At 46.8% G+C, this 24,514-nt stretch overlaps 1 protein-coding gene and 1 long non-coding RNA gene across 5 annotated transcripts in view; one reads left to right on the top strand and one right to left on the bottom strand.

The window, feature by feature from the left end:
- Window positions 1-24,514, top strand: part of LOC119394507 (endoplasmic reticulum membrane sensor NFE2L1) — a 179,391-nt gene that overhangs the window by 51,786 nt on the left and 103,091 nt on the right. For all 4 annotated transcript variants that reach the window (XM_037661814.2, XM_037661813.2, XM_037661812.2 and 1 more), the window contains exons 2-4: window positions 249-374; window positions 1,612-1,708; window positions 7,438-7,586. In XM_037661814.2, coding sequence (XP_037517742.1) covers window positions 249-374; window positions 1,612-1,708; window positions 7,438-7,586 — 372 coding nt within the window. The remainder of the gene's footprint in view (window positions 1-248; window positions 375-1,611; window positions 1,709-7,437; window positions 7,587-24,514) is intronic.
- LOC119394508 (uncharacterized) overlaps window positions 1-24,514 on the bottom strand; it is a 48,163-nt gene that overhangs the window by 1,138 nt on the left and 22,511 nt on the right. Inside the window, exon 2 of the long non-coding RNA XR_005184159.2 lies at window positions 7,416-7,619. This is a non-coding gene — a long non-coding RNA (uncharacterized LOC119394508). The remainder of the gene's footprint in view (window positions 1-7,415; window positions 7,620-24,514) is intronic.

Here is a 24,514-nt window from a genome sequence, read left to right as displayed (position 1 = left end):
CTACAACTCTATCAGAACATTGATGGCCATTGAATGATGGAAGTGGAAACAGCGCGAACTTGCCCTCTGGTTCAGTGTGCGTGTACTCACGATTAGAAAAAGAAAAGTTTAACCAGTATGCTTTAAAGGCAGTAGATGTGAGTGTAATAAATTATTTAATAAAGTATGCCCACAGTTCAAATCCCAATCATTGAGGCATTTACCAGATACAATCAAAGTGTGGTCCTCTACTTTTTTTCACCTTGCAGGAAATGGATCTCATCGAGATCCTCTGGAAGCAAGATGAGGATCTTGGTGTTTCAAGAGATACCTTTGACTACCATGCGGCTTCTGAAAGCAGCAGCAAGGAAGCTGTCAAGCCTACAAATTTTAATGTAAGTCACTTGTCACTGCAAAATAAGTAAATTCAAAAGCTGCACTGCACGATAGCCAGTCGTGTGAGAATGAAGCACTGGAAAGGTGCAAAAGAAAATTCATCGATGCCAACCACAACAAGACAGTGCGTACATCAATCTTGAAGCATGAACTGTGTCTGTGTTGTTAATAATGTGAGCTCTGTATATTAACAACTTTTGTATAGAGATTTAAGCCCTATTGCTGTATTGATAGCACTCTTTTACAGCAATATAACATTTTCTTGCATTTATATCAATAATTGCAATACTTGGAATCATTTGCCTTCCACATCAGGGCACTTAGTTTTCAGCAGGCAGCATAAATGTGTTTCTCTGCAACAGCTAACCTTGATTGCAGTGCGTGCTTGCAATTTTGTTTTCTCATCTAACGCGACATCAGCCCAGCAATTAAGGATGCCAGGTGTTTTATTTAATGGTACTGGCACCGAAAACTTAATCTTACCGTGACATTCTAATGAAACGAATATGGCACAGAATGCAGGATATTTGCTTAAAGCTTTTTGAATAAAGGCAGTGGTTAGAGTATTACATTGGAAGCATATTATTTTCAGATATTACTATCCCTGTACTGGTGCTTTCTGTGGAAGGTGGCTTGGCTTTTGTAGCAATCCCCTCTTTTCTTTTGCCTGGCTGAGATGTTCAGCTTGTGGTCTCATGGGTTTCATCCCGGCTGTGGCAGCTACGTTTTTATGGGGGCTCAGTGCAAGAACGCCTGCACACTCTAATGAGGCGCTCTTTAAAGAACAGCAGTTGATCGAAATTAATCCACTGTTATGGCGTGCCTCATAATTGTAACACGGTTTTGGCAAGCAAAATCCCCGAGTTTAATTCCTTCGTTGGAAACTGAAGGCAGCACAATTAGTGGCTCTGCTTTCCACAATGGTTAGGTGCACTGCAGTCTCATTTTGATTATTATTGTCCAGGTGCATGGCACACATAGTGACCATCTTTTGATGGGCATGAGTGAGACCCAAGAAGAATGCCTGAAAGCCACTGATCCAAAACTGGTAGGCATTGTTATAAGTCCTACACCATTAGTTTACGAGTTGATGCTAACAGACACATGGCGAGTGCATTGGAGTGAGGCTGTGGTGCAGTTTAAATGTGGCTGTAGTGCATCTTTTGGCTCTTCGTAGTTTAATGAAGGAAGGCATCATACTGTGTGCATGCTTTGAAAATGTCAAACTGGTTGCAGAGTACCGAAGTGCCTGAAGATGAAGATGAGCCTCCTGAAATGCACGAGGACAGCAATCCTTGGGAAGGCTTCCAGTACAGCATAGACTCGGAGACAGGTGAGAACTGGCAGTTTTGTGCTAGGCTGGCCTTACTGCAGCAAACATATAGCATACCTGCTGAGTCTGCCAGATTATTATGGAGAATCTTGAATTAGGACTATTTCTTACGGTTGTACGATTCACAGTAAAATACCCGGAAATCACAGTTGGGGCGTTTGTATCGTAGTCCTGGCCATATTGACAAAAATCCAAACCACTCCAATCCAGGCTTCTTGGGAATCCAACGCTCATCGCATAATGTAAAGGTAGTTGGGAAACTACGTGCATTGTTTATTTGGCCATTATAACACCGCAGTGCTGCCATTTATGCTGACGGGGCTGTTCAGTGCCCTGGCAGTTGTAGACTTGTACATCTAGTGAGTGAATGCTGTGTTTTGGCTCTTTATTGCAAGTAACACCAGACCCTTCATAGTTCTCGGCATGTTAGCCTTTCAGTGGCCGCTTCAGCGTTGCAGGGGCCTAATATTAGCTGCGGCTTTAAGCAAAGAGCACTAGTGCATTAAGTATCTTCAAGTTTTCCTAAAGCAATGCACAACTGAATTCGGTTGCATTGTATAGCTACAGAAGGACAAGCAATCAAGTACACTGCATAACTTATAGTCATGGCTTCAGCTTTTCGCTTAGATTTAGTTGCCCACATTCAATCGCAGAAGCACACCAGCCACCTTTAGAGCCTAGAAAAGCAGCAGCAACTGAGATAGTTCTTCAGCAAAGAGCACAGTGACAGTGATGTTGTGTGCACTGAGTGCTTGTTTGTGGCATCTTGGCTAAAACACAACCTTCCACTGGCAACGGCTAACCACGTGGTCCCCCTTGTCCGCAAGATGTTTCTGACTTCGGACGTTGTGAAAGGTACACCTATGAACGAAAGAAAATGACCGTGACTGTCATTGAGATGGCCAGCCATTAGCAGAAATGTGTTGGGACTGCACTTAAACGAAGAGTTCTTGCCATTGCAACGGATGGCAGATAATAGCGAGGCCCAGCTGCATCCTATCATCGTGACATATTATGCACAGGATATGTACTTCGTTGAGAGAAGGTTGGTGTGCTTAAGCACCCTACAAGGTCAAGCAGCTGGTCAGGAAATTTGTTACGGATGCTTTGGCCTCTTTTGATATTCCTATTGCAGACTGCAGTATAGCCTATTGTCGCACGGGCAACGCCAATGTTACGCTAGGCAAAAAGAACAGCGTAGCTCCAATGTTGACGGAGTGCAAGGGGCTACATGTAATCAAAATAGGATGTCCGTGCTCCTTATAAATGTTACAGCTGCAGCGGCAGCATCGTGCCTGCCCTCAAAAGTAGATGAAATTCTTATTGATATCTCTTGTCACCTCGAAAAAAGCATCAAGAGAAAAAAAATTCTGCTCCAAGGTTTCGGACCATGCATGACAAGGAGGGCAGGAAAATGCTGACGCATGTGCCAATCGGATGGCTCGTTAAATGTCTGCCAAAGCTGCTTGGACAGTTTTATTTTAAACAAGGAACCCAGCTTTCTCGAATGCTATAGCATTCCGAATGTGGACACTACTCAAGGAATATGCTCAACAGCAAAAATTACTGGCTGCGAAAGGAAGAATCCCTTGGCCCAGGTGTTGCAGCCACCAATAAAAACCCAGAACAGGAAGGGTCTGGTGGGCACTGCATAACTGACCTGGAAAGAGTTTCTGCATTGTTGAGCTCAGTATAGCATACTGGTGCTTTCTGTTCTTCAATAACACTGTCAGTGTTTTTGAAAAAGTAAACTGATGTCTGCAAGCACAAGCACCCCATATTCATGTGCTGCGATCTCACCTGTTGGTCTCATTGAAGACATATTTGCAAGGTTTGAGAATGTCTTCAAATAGCAGTGGGAGGGTAGCGAATTGATCGAGTTGGAAAATGCTCATGATGGTTAGCGCAAATGGAACACGGACGAAAAGAAGAAAGAATGACGACACAAGCGCTATCTAACAACTGAATGTTTATTGGAAAAATCACAAATATATATGTCTAAGAAAGAGAAAGACAACAAACCCGCACGTGCGCCAAAGATTATTGACAGATAAAAACATGTGTATACTAACAAAACTACGCCCTTTCCAGCAAAGACACTTCCTCATCAATCAAAGTGATAGAAGGGCAGCTCACGCACGTGTCCTTCTTTTTGATCATCTCAAATGCCTCCGCGATTTCCCGAGTACGCTGGCTCTTGTGCCTAGTCACCACGACCGTTTTGTCCAGCTCGGGAGCACAGCTGCATTGTCGGCAATGGAGGGCAAGGTGTGAAGACGGCGCGCCCTTAAAGAGCTAGCATGCTCTCTCAAACGGACGTTGAGACACCTCCTCGTCTGTCCAATGTAAGAGCTACCGCAGGACAAGGGTATGGTGTACACAATGCCGCAAGTGCAGTCAACGAACCGTGTGGCATGTTTCGTGGAACACTCGCCATCTACTGAACTCTCTTTTTTGCACCTTTCTGTCAATGGAAGCGCACACGCTTCCGAGCTTCCTGTCGGCACAAAATACGACATTTATGTCGTAATGACTAGCCACCTTCTTAAAGGGACAGTAAAGAGAAACAATGAATTGGTTTAGATTGATAAAGTGTGCTCGGAGAACTCTTGTGTAGTTTATTTCACCACCATAGCTTTATTATTAGAGGAGAAAACCAAGTTCAAAGTTTCATTTTTAAATTTTGCGCCGAACTTTGTAATTCGTGACGTAAAAGGTTTCAAAGAGCATTTAACGTATTTTGGCGTCACTGGCTCGACAAAATTTCCACAACCTCGTTATGTCAAGTCTCTGGCCCCCTCAGAGGACAATGTACTTAGATTTAACCGATTCGGAACTACGTAGGCCCAAGCAGGCACCATCAAAAATATGTGACGTCACGGCAAATGGTGCGGGAATTCCAAGGTGGCGTCGCCACCTGTATTTTCTTTTTTCGCGTTTTCTCGCTTATTAAGCGTCCTCTCGCAGCGAGCGTGGTGTTTTTGGTATCGTGGAAGACTACTTTACTAATGTGAGAAAAATCGTTTTGCTCTTTAGTGTCCCTTTAAGGCGATGCGAAACAGTGTGCAAATAGGGAAAGACAGCAAACTTGCCACGTCTTCCCGGAGGCAAGGCTGCAGCACCTGCACCATTCTTTTGCTCCAGCTTCAAGCGGCACAACAAACGCTGGGAAATAGACCCAAGAGCCAAGCACGGGAAACCCGCCGCTTCTAATCTTTCCACCTGATGCATGAGGCTTTCGCGCATAGCATGCGCACAGGACTTCTTGATAGCTGCGGAAAGACACGCCATGGCCAACCCATTCTTAACAATCTTCGAATGAGCAGACTTGTAACTTAAAAGCGTCTTTACAGAACGTGGTTGTAACGCCCAGCAAACGTGTGTCGTTTGGAATTTAATGGAGAGGTCAAGAAATTGCAAGACATCGCTCCTTGGAACTTCTGATGTGAATGTCAGACCCCAGCCCCTTTGTTTGAATAACTTCAGGACATCAATCATTGAGCACGTGAAGTTTCTTCGCTCTACAAACACAAAGTAATCATCAACATACATAAACACATGGCGCGCAATGCCGTCTAAGTCATGCTGAAGAGCACGATCAACTTTTCTTAGAAAAATACTGCTGGTTCATAATCTTCCTTCTTAGTCCTTGTCAATCTTCGCGCTTGCCAATTTTGAAGATTATGAACCAACTAGCCCAACAACGTATACTATTAAAATACTGCTGTGTATAGGTGCCACTCTTGAGCCAATACACACCCCAGACTTTTGTACATACAGGCCCTTCTCAAAGGAAACAACAGTCGAGCCTAAATAAAACCATAACAGCTCTTGAAAGGTATCTATTGGAATCCCAGCACTGTTCCTGAAGGAAACCTCATCATTATCCTCATTGATAATTTCCTTCACGCATCTCATTAGGTGGTCATGCAGCAACGAATAGAACAGGTCCTCCACATCTACGCTAAATGCTGTTACGACTGGAGTAGGGCCCTTCGGGTGCGCGGCGTAGGATCCGAGGTCGTTGCATCCCACCGCTGCCACCACTGTTAGGAATGAGGTTGCGTGGCCCATCGCTATCGTGCTCGGAGTAGTCAGTAATGGCAAGGTGAAGAAGGAAAAGATTTTATGTACAACTATTTACATATTTTTGCTACCAGGCAACATGACTGCCAGCCCGACCACGTCGGCTGGTTCGACTCCGTTCGAGTCGTTCTCCTTCTCCGATCTCCCTCTCTCTCGTTCCATGGACCGGCACGGCCTTAAATCGTCTAGCCGTCCATTGTCCTGCTGACTGTCCGCCGGTCGCAGGTGTTGGGCTCCTATCCAAGTTCTCCAAATTGCGGCGCGCTGCCAGGAGTATCAATTGCGACGAGCTGCCAGAAGCCGCACGCAGGTGTTGGCTCCTATTCAAGTTCTCTAAATTGCGACGCGCTGCCAGAAGCCGCACGCAGGTGTTGGCTCCTATTCCAGTTCTCCCAGTTGCGGTGCGCTGCTAGAAGTCTCAGTTGCAGTTGGTGGAAGCGCCTTTGTCTGTCCCTTCCATCACCCCCAGGAATGCTGCTCTCAGTCGTTAAGCAGCGTGAAGGCATGACGACTGGTTTCAGATATCGGGGCCAGCTGGGCGAAGACGCAGTTTTCCCGGGGATGCAGACAAAGCATGCAGGGGTTGATCCCTGCTTCCACGTTCAGTCAGGTGCTCTTGCACAACAATGCATAGCAGTCTGAAGGGTTACGCTCCTCTGCCAACACCTTGACCACTTCTTCCGAGTTGCGTACGAGAAACGGATCGACCACCGTTAACGCTTCTAGGTGTTTTTGAAGGAAACCAGACACCACATACTGCCAAGTGTTTCGCTATGTTACAGTAGCGTGGAAAGGAATATCAGCTTTGTGTGTCTTGGCTGTGAAAGAAATCTTTAGCTCAAGGCTCTGGGCACCTTTTACTTGTGAATGCAAACGTGCTAGGCTCAGGTCCTTAAGAAGGGTCAAGGCACGCTTCTTTAACCTAGAAGCTTTTTCAGACACCTGCTTGAAGTTCCTTTCCACCGCGCCCCAGCCTTCCTCCGAAACAAATCCTGCGGAATAGCCACGAAACACCCTTCTTTGTCAGAAACCACGGCAGGGAAGTCATTGTCAACAAACCAATCCACTAAGCCCCGCAACCCAGGACCAAACCTCCCTCTTTCTTCCACATTCCAAAAGGCTAGCACAGATTCTTTAAGGCAATGCCCTAACTCTTGGTGTGCGCCCCCAATGCTGCTTCGCATCCCCTCATGGTTACCTTGAGTGGGAGATGGTGTAATTTTTAAGACATGCGCTGTTCTTTGTGGAGCTTTGTCCAGCCATGCTGCGGCAGCATGTAGCAGAAACTCACATTGAAGCTCTTGGTGCTTTAGAAATGGAGTTTGTAAAGCTACGTGTTTACAGGATTTCTGCAGAAACATTAAGTGGTGACAGTCGGTGGATGGCTGTCTTGCAGTCAAGAAGTCCAGGTGTTCAAGCTTAGCCACGTTGCCCAAGTGATGCCGAGTGTTTTGTCAATACCCCGTGGAAACGCAGAGTGAGAACAGCAATTTAGTATTGTGAAAAAGATGGGAACACAGTTCTGCTCATCCATGTGTGACAAGTATTATTAATTGTGACAAATATTATTAATTTACCTGGCAGTAGTGTGGGTAACCGGAATAATTTTTTGTCTACTAACCCTGTGTGGCCCGTGCTTGCAGGAGAGCACATCTTGGGAGGCCAAGAAGAGAGCAAAAGCGAGGAGCCAAGGGAGCGCGTCGACAGTGGATGCTTCCTCCTCGATGAGGAAGAAGACCGCGAGGCCATTTTTGCTGAGCTGGAACGTATTTTCCAGGGACAGCCTCTCCAGGTCAGTGACTCCTTCCTTCCCGTGGAAAAATTCCTTGCAACACGAAATCGGTATTTGCTGCAGGCATGCAGATATGAATGCCTTATGGCAAAGCTTACTATACAGACAAATTTAGTACGAGTATGTAACAAGGCACTGGCCCTATCACTGGTTTTCCATTACTACCAGCATTTGAGGAATACATGCCTTTAATTACTATGGAAGATAATAAAGTTATCTTCTATGTTAAATGGGACTTTGTTATCGTTGGTTTGGCTGTATTCGGGGTAGTGTTCATCGCTTCGACACATTGCCTGTGGCACTGCACAGCGGAACACGACATTGCAGTTTGCATTGCCAGCCCTGGCTGCTGAGCTCTGGGCGGAGGCAGAATGCAGAAACACTTGTGCACAAAATTTGTATGTATTATATGCAGGGTCCCCAGTGGTCACATTCTGAAGTTATCACTCTTGGCGACAGTTTCGCCTTGCATTACGTATACTCTGACATGTTCAATAACTGAATCCACTAATTTCCCGTGACGTCATTGTTGCACCAACCGTTAGAAAAAATGCACCAACTGTTGGTTTTGAACGTCTCACATCACAGTGAGTGCACTACAGTCGACGTCCGATTTCCCGGACCCTCAAGGGACCGCAAAAACGTCCGGAAAATCGGGCAGTCCGGAAAAACGAATGCACGTGAAAACGCACCTTTTTGGTTGGTATTTTTCGCTGACAGAGAGGGTCACGGCCGGAGTACAATTCCCATTGCAATTCAGCCAATGCATTGTTTAGGTGGCTTTGAAAAGAGCCGTTTATAAAAAAAAAAAAAAAATACGACGTGGCCGGCGCTACCTCATAGGTCAGCACTTGGGCGCAAAGAAGTCGCTTATTTTCTTTTGCACGGCGTTCCGCTTGCCCGCGAACATGTCTGCCTCAATTTCAGTCAACGTCATGTTGCCGCTGTACACCGATGACAGTGTCATCAGTGCTCGCGTCAACTCCGAGCTCGTTGGCTGTGTAGGAGCTGGCTCTTCGTTCTCGGTGTCGGAGTCGTCGGAATCCTCCGTAACTTGACGAATGATTTCGTCATCGGTCAGCTCCGCACATAACTCAAGGTCTTTGTCAGCGTCGGCGAACCCCTCAAAGGTTATACCGGCTGGAATCGACACGCCGGCAGCGCGCAGATCGTCGAAGGCAACGTTCGCGGATGGCAGTTCGTCACACATGCTGTCCACTTGGGGCGAGACGACCGCCTCGGCGTTGAGTCTGAAGCCCGCGTGGCGAAAGCAGTTCCGCAGAGTCTCTTACGTAACCGCCTTCCACGATTCCGCTAGCATGCCGACAGCAGACCTGAGGTCAACAGCGTAGCTTTTCCCGCTGTCGGAGCATAGCACCATGCGACTGAGCACGCGTGATTTGCAATGATGCTTCAAGTTACGAATCACGCCTTGGTCCATCGGCTGCAGGATTGCTGTGGTGTTCGGCGGCAGAAATTCAATCTGTACAGCCTTTAGGTCCTTGATGTGGCCATGCACAGCGCAGTTATCCACAAACAGCAGTACTCTTCGATTTTGCTGCTGGAACCTTTTGTCCAGCTTGCGCACGTACGCTTCGAATAGCTGCTGCGTTACCCACGCCTTCTTGTTAGCTTCATAGAGAACAGGCAGAGTTACTGCCCCCTTGAAACATCTTGGATCCTTCGACTTGCCTATTACTAGTAACGGAAGCTTCTCGCTGCCTGACATGTTGCTTCCAACGAGGACAGTGAGCCGCTCCTTGCTGTGCTTGCCGCCGTGGCAGGGGTCACCAGCAAATGCAAGCGTTTTCTGTGGCAGCAGCTTGTAAAACAGTCCAGTTTCGTCGCAGTTGAAAATATCATTAGGTGGAAACTGCTGAAGCAAGGACTGCAGCTTTCCATCCCGATATTCGGCGACAACGGAATCGTCGACGGCGCCGCTTTCTCCGCACATCTTCTTGAACTTCAAGTCATTGCGGCTCTTGAAATTGCGAAGCCATCCATCGCTGAACTTGAAGTTCTCCACGTTCATCTGAAGCGCGAAAACCTCCACCTTTTGCTTCAGGATGTCGCCTGACACCGGGATTTTCTTAGCAATCATGGCACTGAGCCACACGAGGAGCGCTTCCTCGAGCTGCGGGTAAACATCCTGACTCGCATTCTTCTTTCCAGCCCCGGTTGATTTGGCAGCCACTTCCAAGATCTTCGCCTTGTTTTTGATGAACAGTTTGCTTCGAAATTCCGAACTCCCTCCCCACCTCTGTCTGCGACCGACCGCTTTGGACTTGTTTAATGATGGCGGCTTTCTTCTCCATCGTGAGCTACGAGGGGGCTTTGTGCGCTTCGAAGGCACGCACGAAGACAAAGGAGCAGTCAGTGCCATCGCTGTAAACGGCGAATCCGCTCTACGAAATGCACAGCACGAAACAGCTAGGAACTCGGTGGATGCTGAAGGTCAGAAAACGTGGTCACTGAAGATAGCGTGCAGCAGCAAACGATCAACCGCAGACACGACAGCAGAGCTGACAAAACAACACGTGAACGAACACAGTGAGGTTTGGCTTGGCTAAGCTACGGCTGGCAACGGATTGACACGTGCGGTTTCGAGGTTACGGCAGCCGCGGCGCGGTGCAGTGGTGCTGCTGGCCACACCTGCGATGCGAGTATGGTGGGTTCGAGGATATGAAAACAACCAAAATGGCGGCGTCGGTGGTGACTTTGGGTTGGCAGTTAACAGTAAAAAGTCCGGGAAATCAGATGGCGAAGGCTATAAGCGTCCGGAATTTCGGACTATTTAATACATTGACTCTATGGGGAACTTGACGGTGCCACAGATGAGTCCGGGAAATCAGGCATGTCCGGAATTTCGGGCGTCCGGGAAATTGGACGTCAGCTGTATATGAGTGCAGAGTGGTCTGAGTGTGGTGGTTTCAAGTGTCCCGAATTTTATACCATGGCTAGGCTTGGCTCTTGCTGCTTGAGATATAAGAAGTGTTAGAAAACATTTCAATGTTTTTGTGTTATTGTGGAACATGCAGTATAATTAAAGAACACACGTTTGTGTGGAATGTATTTTTCATAGAAAGTTTAAAACGGCGTACTCATAGAGTTCAGATGTGGTGTATGGCCGCAGCGACATTGCCTCAGCATCTTGCTGGCGCATGATAAACCACACAAGCAGTGCGCTGTTCATGCTGCTGGCACGGGCTCGCAACAATCACTGAAATCTAGGGTGGCTAGAATTGGGAGGTGTGAAAACGAATTGCTCCAAGCTGGCCCCTATTCGCGATCCTGCAGCGGTGGCGCTGTGGTCGGAGGCACCGCCAGATTGCTTGGTAGTAATGCGCTCACGCATCGGCGTCGGCAGGATTTTGTCTTCGGAGGTGCAAATTCGTGTTGCATCGCGGCTGGAGAAGGGGGGCGGGTGGAGCGCTCGTGTGGCTTGGGGGTGGGCTGGGCAAATGTTCCTTTTACACCCCCACTGCCGACACCCGTGCACTCATGTCGGTTGTTGCTAGGTTTTCACCACTAAAAGAGCTTTGTCAACGGGAACATAAACAATTTTATGAATTAACGATGCACTTATGCCGCACTGGAGTATCACGGCATTAGTGTGAACCTTTCGGCAGTTAACAGGTGAAATAAGCAGACATAACTCAAGCCTCCATAATGCAACCATTCTTCCATGAAGTGTTGTTTCAAAATGAGTCACTGTTTACATTTTTGGTGAAGGCAAGATGATCTTCATCTTCATAAGATTTATCTACACATTTACGGAGTAAACAAGAAAGCTTCTTCCAGTGGGCACATTATATGCTTGTCGATGTTTTCTAACATTATCATGAGCTTGTACTACTAAACGTGACTTGATAGGGTGAGTAGCCTTGTCCATTTATTGCTTGCCGTTTACTCGATGCTGGACTTGCATTACACTTGAGGTCGCGCCGTCACGGAGCCAGTATGCTCAAAGTTGTATAGAAATTGAGACAGCAGTTAGTTTCATGGCTTCAACAAAATGTAATCAGCATCATTTTATGATCAAATACACTGGTGGGTGTTCTTTTAGGTTATGCGTGGGTTCAATTCTTTTAATGTGTTCTCGCTTTCTATCTGGTTGAGCACCTTCAAAACAAAATGAACCCTTGATTGTGATGCAAAAGAATTTGACCACTGATTTTCTCAATTGCTTACGTGCTCTACGCAGAAAATTTCTGCAACACTACGCTTACAGAGCTGGAACAAACTGCCTACTACCTTTGAATGCAAGCGCACTGTGTGGAACGCATGTGTCAGCCTGCTGACACATGTTGTATGGTGACTCAGATGGGTACAGCAGCCCTCAAGTAGCCAGTTTTCTAGTTAGCCGACTTTGCAGCTGTTCTGCAGCGTTTTTTATGGGCATGATGCACGCATTTTTGCAATTTATGCAGCCCGATGGCAGAATGCGCTCTGTAACTGCATGCGTAGCCCACACTATAATACACAATGTGAGCGTCGCTGCATTGCTCTATGTCGTCTATGGAAATATGATAAATAAAACAAAAACCGAACAAGAATATAGAGCATAGGTAGCAACGTGAACAACGTGAACAATGAAGTGCTGAGTGGTCCGAGTGTGGTGGTTTCAAGTGTCCCGAATTTTATGCCATGGCTAGGCTTGGCTCTTGCTGCTTGAGATATAAAAAGTATTAGAAAACCTTTCAACGTTTTTGTGTTATTGTGGAAGGTGCAGCATAATTAAAGGGACCGACAACTGTTTTTTCTCGACCCATGTTCCACAGTAACACAAAAATGCATTTATCAAAGCATTTGCTCAGTTTTCCATGAGGGCTACAAAACGCTTAGTAACTCAGCTGCCCATGCTTGTCACACATGGACGTAACAACGTAACCTTTGCAACACTTGAACGGGTTCACTACATTTAGTTATTGTCAAAACGTTTTTCGCAGGTGGCTAAATTCCCCTGTATAGCTCTGTCGGCCTTTCAGATGGCCCGCTTCCATATGGAAAATCTGTCTGCGTGCTGGCGCATGGAAAAGTGACACCTTTTCCGGGCATGTTTCGTACTCCGAATTGCAGCGCCTGGCACAAAGCTTGGTCTCTGTGTTTTCTTCATTGTGTAGACGCCATTCCTCTCAAGGCACACTACCACAAAGAACACGTAAAACCACACATAGAACGCTGACAAAGGTGAGAAGCTTTCTTCGCAAATGGCCTACACTGCCATCTCCCCCATGCTAGCAGGCAGCGCCTCCGACTGTCGCGCTATATCTCGGCCTAGTGGAGGGATCGCAGAAGGCGACACCTCTAGGCAAGGGAAACGGCTCGCTTTTCACACCTCCCCATTCTAGCCACCCGACTGAAAACGAAGCAAGGTAATGCTTGCTGAAAGCTTCAGTGAAGAAAAATGCCGCGCTTGAAACATTGCTAGAAGCTACTGTCTATTTCACTGAAATGCCAGGCTTTACCACCACCCGTTGGTGAAAAAGTGTGTTTGTTTATTCCAGGCATGTCGGTAGTACCATAGAGCACCGTGATGCAATATTGACATCGCCAGAAATAGTATATGGCACCATTAGTAGTGTGGTTTTGCTCACTAGCCAATCGCCATGCATCAAACACGACATTTCGGCAATATCTACAATAGTGATCATTTCAAAATAGGACCCCAGGTGTATGAAATTGTTCCAGGGGCCTGGAATATGGCACCTCTGCTAGCTACTCTGTCGCTTTGGGTTCTTAACTCTTTCGTGACCGTGGGAAAATTGGCCACACTTTGTATGTTTTAGTCATTTTTTTGTTATGAATATGATAGATACAGTGTACTAATATTATGTATCAATATAAAGCTAAGTGCTTGTACTTTTTAATGGTATTACCTTGAAAATTTCATATTAAGGTATAATATGCAAAAATATTTATGAAAAACTAAATTTATTGAACATTGCATAGAACATTTTTAATAGCGGTCCCATGCCGCCAAGTTCCCACGAGGTGGTGTGCCCCCTTGAGCGATTTAAGCATTGTATACTGCCGTAGCACCACCACGAAGCCCGCCCGTACCTATTTTAACGGAGGTACTCGGTGAGGTGCGTACCCATAAATAAACCGAGCGCCAGGTCTGGGTGCTCCTCTACCTTTTTTGGAAACCAGTGGCCTCCAGCTGGCACTGGGTATTGAACCCGGTACCTCCCACATTGGAAGCAGACGCTCAACCACTTAGCTACCGCTTGCGATGCTTTGCTTCTCAGTGGACACTTCAACTGTGCTGTGAGGGAACGAATGTCTGTGTGTGACACTGGCTGTTCTAAACTCTCCTAGGGTGCCTACTGCAGTTACAGTGGCGACGTACCCGCTACACACAACTACATAGCTGCACACTTTTTTCGCTGCTGTGGCCAATGATGATGACGATGACACCATAACTTCATTATAACAAAGTCACATCTGACACGGCAATCACTTCGTTATATCGGAAAGGTCGTTATAAATGTATATTTGTAACACTGTATCTATGACAAGACAATTTTGATTTACTTTGTTATATCGAGGTTTGAGTGTATAGCTCAGCCCTTTGTAATGGGTTGTCAGCTTTCAACCATCCTCTCGTTGCACAATTCACATGGATTGATGCCTGGGGCGATTCTTCGCTTCTGCAACACATTACGTCTGTGAAAGCGACTCCTCGCTTACCATGATGCCTACAGGTGTGGCTCTGTGGTGGAATATACTTGACTACTACTCTGAATATCTGGGTTCCATTCCGGGTCGAACCCCAATTTTTATTCTTTGAATCCATTGGGATTTTTCAATCAAAGACAACGCCAATTTTGCACCAGCAACTGACGCTGCTCACACCGACACTGCACTTTCTGCGACATGGTCCTTTAACACTGTCATGTTAAAAAGCACCATTGTTCTCACAGGGGTGCAACAGCTGCACCATTCGCGCCATTGTGCGCTAAACTTCTTTACCTGTGCCCAGTGGCGTAGCCAAGGGGGGGCTGACTGGGCTACAGCCCCTCCCCAAAATTTTTTTGTACTGTCATGTACCGCCGACCAAAACAGCCACCTGCGCCGGAAATTATCTGTAATTTTTTTTTCTAGAATTCCTTTCCACAGTCGAAAAGACACTTCAGTACAAACATTGCTGATTTGGGCTGGCTGTCCCGCTGCTCTCATGGCGGCCCTCTAGCAGGCTGCCATGCTGGCTGCGCAGCGCATGACTGTCAGAAATACCCTAGAAACAGAGGCGTAGTGCCATGGATTGCCATTTTGCGACGCACCGACACGCTCATTAACGGGCTTCGCTCTCCCACGTTGATGACATGCTACCGCGAATGAGTAACTATTGTTGACTAGCCGAACGCTCAGGATTAAGCTGTAGAGAAGGTATTGTGAATACACCGTTGCGGTGGCGACGGCTTGAGCTGAAAGGATTATATTGTGCTAGCAGAGGGCCCAAAAAGGGGGTGGTCATATTTGACAGCTGTCCAGGGACGTCTCGTTCTCTTGCCCCAGCTGTACGGAGAGCGGGGAGTCGTTTTCGACAGTCTTCTGCGCCTTTTTAATGACTTCCCCTCAAACGCGGGCAAAAAGTTCAGTACCTCACAGTAAACCCATTTCGTTGCTCTGAAGGACCCTTTGCACAAAAGTCGTGCGTCTGTCACGGATTTCCATTTTTGCGACCCGGCGCCACGCCGATTAACGGACGCCGCGCTCCCCCGCTGACCGGCGGGACTGCTTGACTATGAGAGGGTTGTCTGTAGAGCTGAAGGGTTATTCTTCTTCGAACGTTTGCCGCTGATGTTTGATCCTTTGTACCTGTACCGGCGGTGACGGCAGGGTTGTTGAAGGCAGCGATGTACCCCGAACCAGGTATAGACTGCAAGACGCACCAGCCGAGAGACGTCTGAAGCATGCAAGAATGGAGTTGCTTTGCATCTCATGGCTTTCACACATCAGGGATTTGAAGGATCTCGTGGATTTAAGTTTTACGTACATGCGATGACAGTGAGTGATATGTAATTAAGATTCTAAGAACTCTAGCACCACCGCCATCGATGCTAGATTTGATAGAGCAAGCGTTTACGTAGTAGAAGATATCTTCTTGACTTACCGTATCTTTTTCTTCCTCCTATCTTTATTCAAAGAGTTTTTGAAATCGTAATTTGAATGTTAGCACAAGCGCTTTCTTAGCTGTCCGTCTTTTGAATTCTGTACATTACCTAGATCTCTGTATTGTTTTTTAGCGGTTTGGTCACTGCAATATGTCTTTTGTAACGTGTTGCCGTAATAAGCCCTCTTTTTATTGTTGCTTTTAACTGTCTGCGTTGAGTACATATACAGTACCAAACATTCTGCTTACCGCTTAGCAAAATAGCGAAATTGAGTTTGCATTATAATAAAAGAAATTATTAGGAGCCACTTAAAGATGTCAGGAAGGGGATTCGAGAAACGTTATACCAAATACTCCGTTTTTCTCATGAGCCTCCCAACGAGGCGTGTCAGGAAATTTTCCATAGGTGCTGAATTTTCTATTGTGTTACCTTAGCGGGTAAGTTGACGATACTTCATGCTTAATTGTCAGCTATTAGGCGTGCCGCCTGCATCGTGTTTCTATGCTTATTCCCTGTGAATATTTGATACGGAACCACCTTTCTATTTTACTTATATCTGTTTTCCTGTTTAGGGCTCCCTTTTTTTTTAACTATTACTAATCGCCAGGCCATAGGAGCTATGAGTGGCAATAGCGCGAATAGCGCCGGTGTCCCGTGCCGCTTTGTGCAACTATTGGCCACGAAATCGAGCGGAGTCGCCACCTGGCGGCTTCTGACTGAACCGCGCCTAGTGTGGATTGCTCCATGCGTCGTCTGCTAGCCACGTTGTGTTTGCATGTGCACGTACGTCATGCAGGTGCTCAAAAGGTGGTTTGTTCCGTTGCGTTAGTGCAACTTTAACCACTCGTACGTATGCCTAACACGATATAAAGAAGCATTCGGCCTTGATCGGCTGTATATGTAATAAGATCAGTGAGTGCACTTGTCGAGAGTGCTGTGTGTGGTCGTCGTACCCTCCGTTCTACAGAATTATATCAGTGTAGGTGCCGCTCTGTGGTTCAAGCGCATTACAAAGTGGACTTAGCGTTGTCCTAAAGATGAGAATATTAAATCTCATGTGAATATAGCCTTTTAGCGGCTCGGTGGTAAAAAAACAGAGGCTCTCATGCACTTGCGCGTTGTGGTTAGGTGTATAACTTCAGGAGTGTCGTTTATAGGTTACGCGAGCTATAGTTGTGTATGGTCTTGGTCCCACTACACAGAAAGATTTCTGTCAAGTCACGTCTGACACTTCGGTATTTAATTGTCCCCTAAAAAGAACAGAAAATGGAATGTACGGAAATCGCAAAACTTAGATGCCTTGCGCAATTTTAACTCGTGGGGAAATTTATACAAAAACACCCGTGTACTTAGATTAAGGTACGCGTTAAAGAGCCACGATGGTCAAAAATAATCCGGACGGTGTACTTTACATTTATGTCGTAGTGATTTCACGCGAAGCCACATCTTTTTTTCTTTACATTATCTTGAGCGTTTGTGTTGCGTTGTAATAGATTGACGGCAGTTGCGATAAGAGGAGTGGCGCCGCTCGACGTTGCTTTGGAAGCCTATTGGCCGCGAGATCGAGCGGAGTCGACGCCTGGCGGCTACTGGCGGAAGCGCGCCTAGTGTGGATTGCTCCCTGCGTCGTCTGCTAGCGCCGTCGTATTTGCATGTGCGCGTACGTCCTGCACATTCTCAAAGGGCGGTTTGTGCTGTTACGTTAGCGCGATTTTAACTTCTCGTACGTATGCCTAACATTGTGTACAGAAGCAAATGGGCTTTCTCGGCTGCATGCACATTGTAATAAGTGAGTGCGACTTTCGAGAGGGCTGTGTATTAATGCCGTACCCTTCGTTCGCCAGAATCATTTCAGTGCTGATGCCGCTTTCTGGTTCAAGCACATTGTAAAGTGCGCTTGGCATAGTCCCAAACGTGAGGAGCATTAAACTGTGTGTGAATGCAGCGTTTTAACGACTCCGTGGTAAACAAAAACGAGGCTCCTGCACTTTCGCGTTGTTGCTAGGTGTATAACTGTGGCACTGTAGTTCATGATGAGCTTTAGTTGCGCTTAAGATGTCCTTTTATTAGATGCGAAGTATCTTATTGGCGGAGTTCAATCCAGTGGTGGTGGTGGTGTGCGGTGTGACCACCCTTACTGCGCATGCGCATACCCTCTCCACTCCCCCCCCCCACTTCGCCTATCCTCTTCCCCCTCTCTGCTCCTCCTCTCCCCTCCCCCTTTCCACTCTTCCTCTGAAACACGGGCTAGACATGCCGAAATTCTCTCCTGCGCAACGCCGCGATGAGCACCAGCGCATGCGCGTCTCCTCCCCCTCTCTCTCCTCTCGTACGCTGCCCCCTCTCGCACGCCTGCCGACTGCGTTCCCCGCTCGCCCTCTGAGAATTAACGGCCAGGCTAGAGGGAAGACAAGACGCGCGTAGCGTTCCTCTTCGCGTTCCACGACGCGAGGTCGGTAGCATGCCCAAAGAACACCAACGGAACGCCATCGTGCAAGTGCTCCGGCTTCGCATCGCCTCATGGTCCCCTTTAGCGGGAAATGGTGTAATTTATTTTACGGTCGTGGTCCCGCTACAGCGAAATATTTCTATCGAGTGAAGTGTGACACTTCGGTACTCAAACTGTCTCTAAAAAAAAAAACAGACAATGAAATGACACGGCAGTGATAAAACGGTGATGCCGCGCGCAATTTGAACTTGCGGCGAAGTTTATGCAGAACCACCCGTGTTCTTAGCCCGACGGCGTGCCTTACATTTATGTCGTATAATTTCACGCAAAACCTCATCCTTTTTTTTTTCACATTATCTTGAGCGTTTGTATGGAGTTGTTATAAAATGATGGAAGGCAGCGGACATCAATATTTTGAAAAAAAAAAAACATGGCTGATCCCTCCGTCATAGGAATCGGTATAACACGAAAGTGAAACGTGTCTTCACAGAAGTAGTGCTCATTGTGTAGTGATATATGAGAGCTTGTAGAATGTATATTCGTGTTTGGCAGACGTGGATGCACCCATGTTGATAGCATGTCTCTATCGCGACGACTAACGCCCATGATCATGATTAAACCGTTGTGGTAGCTGACGGTGTGAACATATATTTGGAGTCTTGGACACAGCGAATCGTGAATCCCGCATAAGGATGATATCAACAAGCTCATAATCAACACTGGTACCCGGTATGCACTTCTTCAAAGCGTCGTCAATTAAGGAGAGAAACGGCACGGTGTGCGCTTTCTAGTAATGGGTAGCCGACGCCTGTGCTCATGCATACATAACACACACTGCGCTTCAGCAACACGGGAGGTAGAGGTTTGTAGCCTGACACGCAAACGCGCGCGTCCCGCTGGCCTCTGTCTCGCAGGCGCCGCTCTCGCTCCACCAAGGCACGACATTCGCCCGTCGAAATCGCGCCCTTTCTGCAACGCATATTGCAACAGTTTTGTTAGTCGGTGCTCTCGCAATTGAAGCAGTCGGCGGCGGAGAAATCCCGTTGGTGCACGTGGAAGCTGCACTACTCCGATGAGCCGACGCACGCTAACGAAGCCAAAGGCAAAGAACGTAACTGCGTCAAGGGTGCCTCGGCGACGCCAGCGCGGCCAGTCTATACCGCTCTGGTATCGAGACACTTTAACCATTACCTCCGATATCGCGTGCAATCTCGGAGTAAGCGTTAGTAAGTGTCGATCGTGAAGCATTACTTCTTTTCACATCTCACAGACGGCGGCACCGCCCCGCTCCGCCCGCCACGAAAGAGAATGTGTGAAAGATATAAGGCGCGTTCGCGCCGTGTCTACCATCTCCCGAGTTAGCTTAGTTGATAGGCCGTTGGGCGCTTGCCGTCGCGGCCGCAACGTAGTGGGTTCGATTCCCAGCGCGGTATCTTTTTCTTGGTTTTTTTCTTTCTGACCCGTTGGCGTCCATTTTATTAACGTCACATCCGTGACGGATGTACTTAGTGGACCCCGGCATAAAACACTTTCGTGTTAAAAAAAAACACTTATTCCACAAAATAACCGGGCCTTTGTTGCATCACTGTCGTGCAGGTAATCAATCGATGAAAGCTCTTACTCTTACCTCGTATGCGTATGCGTATTCGCGTGAACAATGCGATTGAAGTCATTGCACAGGAATATGGGCTGGTATACAAATGAACGAGAAGTGAAGTAAACACTTAAGTAGTCCAGTCGTGCTACAGCAGTGCGTAGTACACAGAACACAAGCTAAACACGTACAGAGAAAACAATATATATATATATATATATATATATATATATATATATATATATATAATATATATATATATATATATATATATATATATATATAGTGCCTAAGCGCAGACTGTCATCCAAGGCGAGCATCTATTTCATCGGCAGATTGCGCTTCTCTCACTAATAGTAATAGGAACGTTGGATGATTTTCGTGCATCAATTCGACAATGAGGAGTGTATATATTACCAGTAAGCAGCAATCAATGCATTTTATTCGCCGACAATCGGCTCAAACTGCTCACAACGAAGCGCCGCTGTGTGCATTTGTATACGCGCCTCCGACCGCCTCTCCACACTAACGCGGCGACGCTGCTGCCACTTATAGGTCGATTTCGCGGCCAATAGGCTTCCAAAGCAACGTCGATCGGCGCCACTGCTCTTATCGCAACTGGGGATATCCACGGCGCGTCTCTTTTCGCCACAACACTGCCGCCCCGCTACCGCGCACGCGAAGAGCTCTGGAATTGCATCTGTAGTGCGTCACAATGTAACTATTGCTGACCAGCAATTCTCCGGACCGAATGAGGAGCGCATGCGCGCACGTGTCCTTGCCGCCGCCGCTGGCAAATCCGGCGAAAAACTGCCTTCGCGGGCAGCGTGTATCCCAGTAACGCATCGCTTGGCCGCGCGAGCGTCGCGCCCAAAGCTGAGCTTCTTCATCTTTACTACCACGTGACAATACACTACGTGTGAGACGTTTCTGGGTTGCACATGTTCTCTTGTTGAAGAAAGATTGTTAAAAGATTGCACATTAGTGAGTATATCGATAACGAACGCTTTACGTCAGCAGATAAGTAGAATATGAAAAGTCATTGCAGTTTTAGGTCCTCTAATTATACACGATATATGTCACAAAAAATGTCGCTACCAGCTTTGTTGCTGCTGTATACCTGTCCGGTGGTCCAATATTACGTAACAATTTTTTTGCGGACAAGGTAAAAGTCCACCACGGTGTTTGCGCCATCGTGCGAATGCTTTATTAAAGTTCTTGTGATTAGATGGTAACCCGCTAGCTGGTCGGTAAGCTGAGAACTTACTGTCATCAATTACAAAAAATGACAAGCAAGAGTGCACTGTCAGCGAAGTGTATAAAAAGCTGTCCTGTTGAGCAGCTAAAACGGACCCAGTACGTTGTTTCGGAATAAAACAAATGTACTTTGAGCAAGAAGGACAAAACTTTTGAGATACTAACATTTCATTCAAATGGAACAAAATTGGTCGCAGTTAAGAAATTTTCAAGCAGATATTTTTGTGCATAGGCGTTTGCTGCTACATTATATATATCTACTTGTATAATAACAAATCTATCAATGTGTCGAAGTATCTTAAGATACAAATGGCAAGTATCGTATCGGATACAATTATTGCGCTAGTATTTTGTATCTGTATCTCAAATACTTCTTGCCTGAGTATCTTGCATCGTATCACGATACAATTTCGAAGTATCTTTGCCCAGCCCTGCAGCTATCGAGGATAAAAACAACTAACACATAATGTATGACCTCCGACATTCCGGGATGTCACTCGCCATAGAGTTTCATACAATAACCTAGAGAGGAAACTGGCGCTGCGATCGTTCAACCACCATGGGAATGATGGGAAGTACAGGCTTCGGATTGGATAACGTTAGCTAGCGAACTGTCTACGAATCTTTTTCTACAGTTTCAGTTTCGTTCTTCGCGAGGCGTGGGTACTGGGGTGCATTTCAAAGAACTCAAGCAGCGCCTTTGTTGTTCAAAGAGGCTGAAGACCGCGAGATCTCTTGGTTTGCTGCGACGCTGCAGCTTTACAGGTTGTATTTGACAGTTTTAGGAAAGCGTCGTGCACTCACCGCTGCGCACAGATGTAGCGACCCATGTCAGTGCAGCAAACTGCATCGAGTTCACGTTTGTTTGATAAGCGCGTCTTACCAAAACTCGTTCAAATCAGCTGCAAAACGACGGCGAAGCTAAGTAGACGCACCGTCGCGCTCCTCTGACTTGACTTCATGACAAAACGAGAGATACGTTGGAGGCAGACCACTTGAACAGATGCACCTGGCATCGCAGCAGACGATACGTTAAGTGTTTCTCACTCAATACAGTACTGTTATTTCCATAAATAGATAATGCGTACTTTCGAGGGAAAGACAAGCGTGTTTCTTTTCAAGTGTTGTACAAAAATAATTCATTATTTGGTGATGCCAAATCTGGAACACAATTGCAGAGCAATGCATACCCTGGTGGTTGAATTTGTCCATGTTTCAGTTCCATCTCACGGTCACGCAAAATTTTTGCAATAAGTTTTACGTACAAAAGAATGAAGCAAGTTTTAATTGAAATTAACTTCATATCACTTTGTTTTACACTCGGCAAACAAGCGTTGCGAATCTCAAGAAGCTAATCCATCCGAAGCAAATGCGAAGCCTGCGCTTCCCATCATTCCCATGGTGGTTGAAGCGCTGCTCAAGGCAGATTACCCTCTAGATATTATTGTAAGAAACTCTATGTCACTCGCTAAGCCTACATCATTGATTATTTGAGTATGGCTCTCGAAAACGGTGCCGAATCGACACGAATACTTTGCTGTCGAAGCTTAAGGACGTGAACCTAAAGTAAATAAAAGCGTCAGTTCGGAGATAACGAGCGACAGAGCGCGCGACGGCCACTTGATAGATTCGAGGAGGACGGCAATCGCTTTCGGCGGCGCGACCATGTTTACCGGGCGTGCGCATGCGCACTTCACACCCGGTATTCCGGTACACTCAAAGCATTTTGCGTATAGCGGTGTGCCGGACAGACTAAAATAATCTAATAAACGAGATATTAACAAAGCGGTCACCCTTAGAGACATTCTAAACCAGATAGCCATCAGTTTCGCGAGCGCAATAAGCGGGAACCACCTGAAGGACGAAACCTAAACTAGCTGCTGCACGTAACCGGATGCGCAAGCGCTATATAGCCGGCGCACTGCTGTCATCGTCAGCCTGACTGCACCCACTGCAGGGCAAAGGCCTCTCCCATGTACCGCCAGTCAACCCAGTGCTGCGGCCACGTTATACCCGCAAAATTCTTAATATCATACGACCACCTCACTTCCTGTCTCCCCCCTCTCTTGGAATCCAGTCTCTTACTCTTAATGACCAGCGATGATTATCTTGCCTACGCGCTATACATGCCCTGTCCAATGTCCATTTCGTCTTCTTGATTTCAACTAAGATGTCCTTCGCACCCGTTTCTTCCCTGGTCCACGCTGCTCATTTCTTGTCCCTTAAGATTACCCCTGACCCGCCACGGTGGTTATGGCACTCGACTGCTGACCCGAAGGTCGCGGGATCGAATGCCGGCCGCGGCGGCTGCATTTCCGATGGAGGCGAAAATGCGAAAATGTTTGAGGCCCGTGTTATACCCGTGTACTTAGATTTAGGTGCACGTTAAAGAACCCCAGGTGGTCGAAATTTACGGAGCCCTCCACTACGGCGTCCCTCATAATCATATCGTGGTTTTGGGACGTTAAAGGGGTGGTGCCACCAAATTTGTGGCTTGCGCGTTCTTTGCTGTAAGCGTTTCCTATAGCTCCAGGAAGCATGATGCACGCACAAAGATTCATGTATTCTCACTAAATAATGTAATATCGCCTTTTGATCTGGACAAGTTTCGGTTTCGGTTTCGGTTTCTGGGCACCGACGTTGGCAGTGACGTAGAAGTGTAGGAGGCGTGGTCACGTGACCACACAAGGCTGTCACGCACTTAGCCAGGAAGCGATCGAAACTCGGCGAGTGATGTAGCAACCGATGCTTTGCCGGTACTATAGTGAATTAGAATATATTCTAATTCACTACAGCCGGTACGTACATTGCGGAAGTGGCGGAGGTCCGGAGGTCACTCACGTTACTACAGCAGATTTGGTGTGACGTCACTACAACTTTCGTTGACCATCCTACAGATCTACGTCAGTGTTGGCGTGCTAGCGATGGGTTTCGATCGGGAGAATGGGCATTTAGGTACACTTTGGAAGTGAATTAAAATATGTTCTAAACGTTTTCAGTGTCCGACCCTTCGTGTGGAATTTCCTTGCATACAGAGGAAACCCACAACAGGCTTGTTATAGCCTCGAAATTTGATGGCACCACCCCTTTAAACCCCAGATATTATTATTATTATTATTATTATTAGTAGTAGTAGTAGTAGTAGTAGTAGTAGTAGTAGTAGTAGTAGTAGTAGTAGTAGTAGTAAAAGATTACCCCTATCGTTTTCCTTTCCATTGCTCGCTGCGTCGTCCTCAATTTAAGTTGAACCCTACTTGCAAGCCTCCAGGTTTCTGCTTCGTAGGTTAATACCGGTAAGATGCAGCCTCTCTCTTGAGGGATAATGGTAAACTACCATTCATGATTTGAGAATGCTTGCCGAATGTGTTCCACCCCATTCTTCTGGTTACTTCAGTCGCATGGTTCGGCTCCGCGGTCGCTACCCGTCCTAAGTAGACGTACTCCTTTACCACTTCCAGTGCCTCGCTATACATATATCTCAACGCGCTGTTCTCTTCCGAGACTGTAG

The sequence above is a fragment of the Rhipicephalus sanguineus genome, chromosome 5 (assembly GCF_013339695.2).
Source record: "Rhipicephalus sanguineus isolate Rsan-2018 chromosome 5, BIME_Rsan_1.4, whole genome shotgun sequence".
Taxonomy (NCBI): domain Eukaryota; kingdom Metazoa; phylum Arthropoda; class Arachnida; order Ixodida; family Ixodidae; genus Rhipicephalus; species Rhipicephalus sanguineus.
The sequence above is the reverse complement of the archived record's forward strand: the minus strand, read 5'-3'. Positions and strand labels throughout refer to the sequence as shown.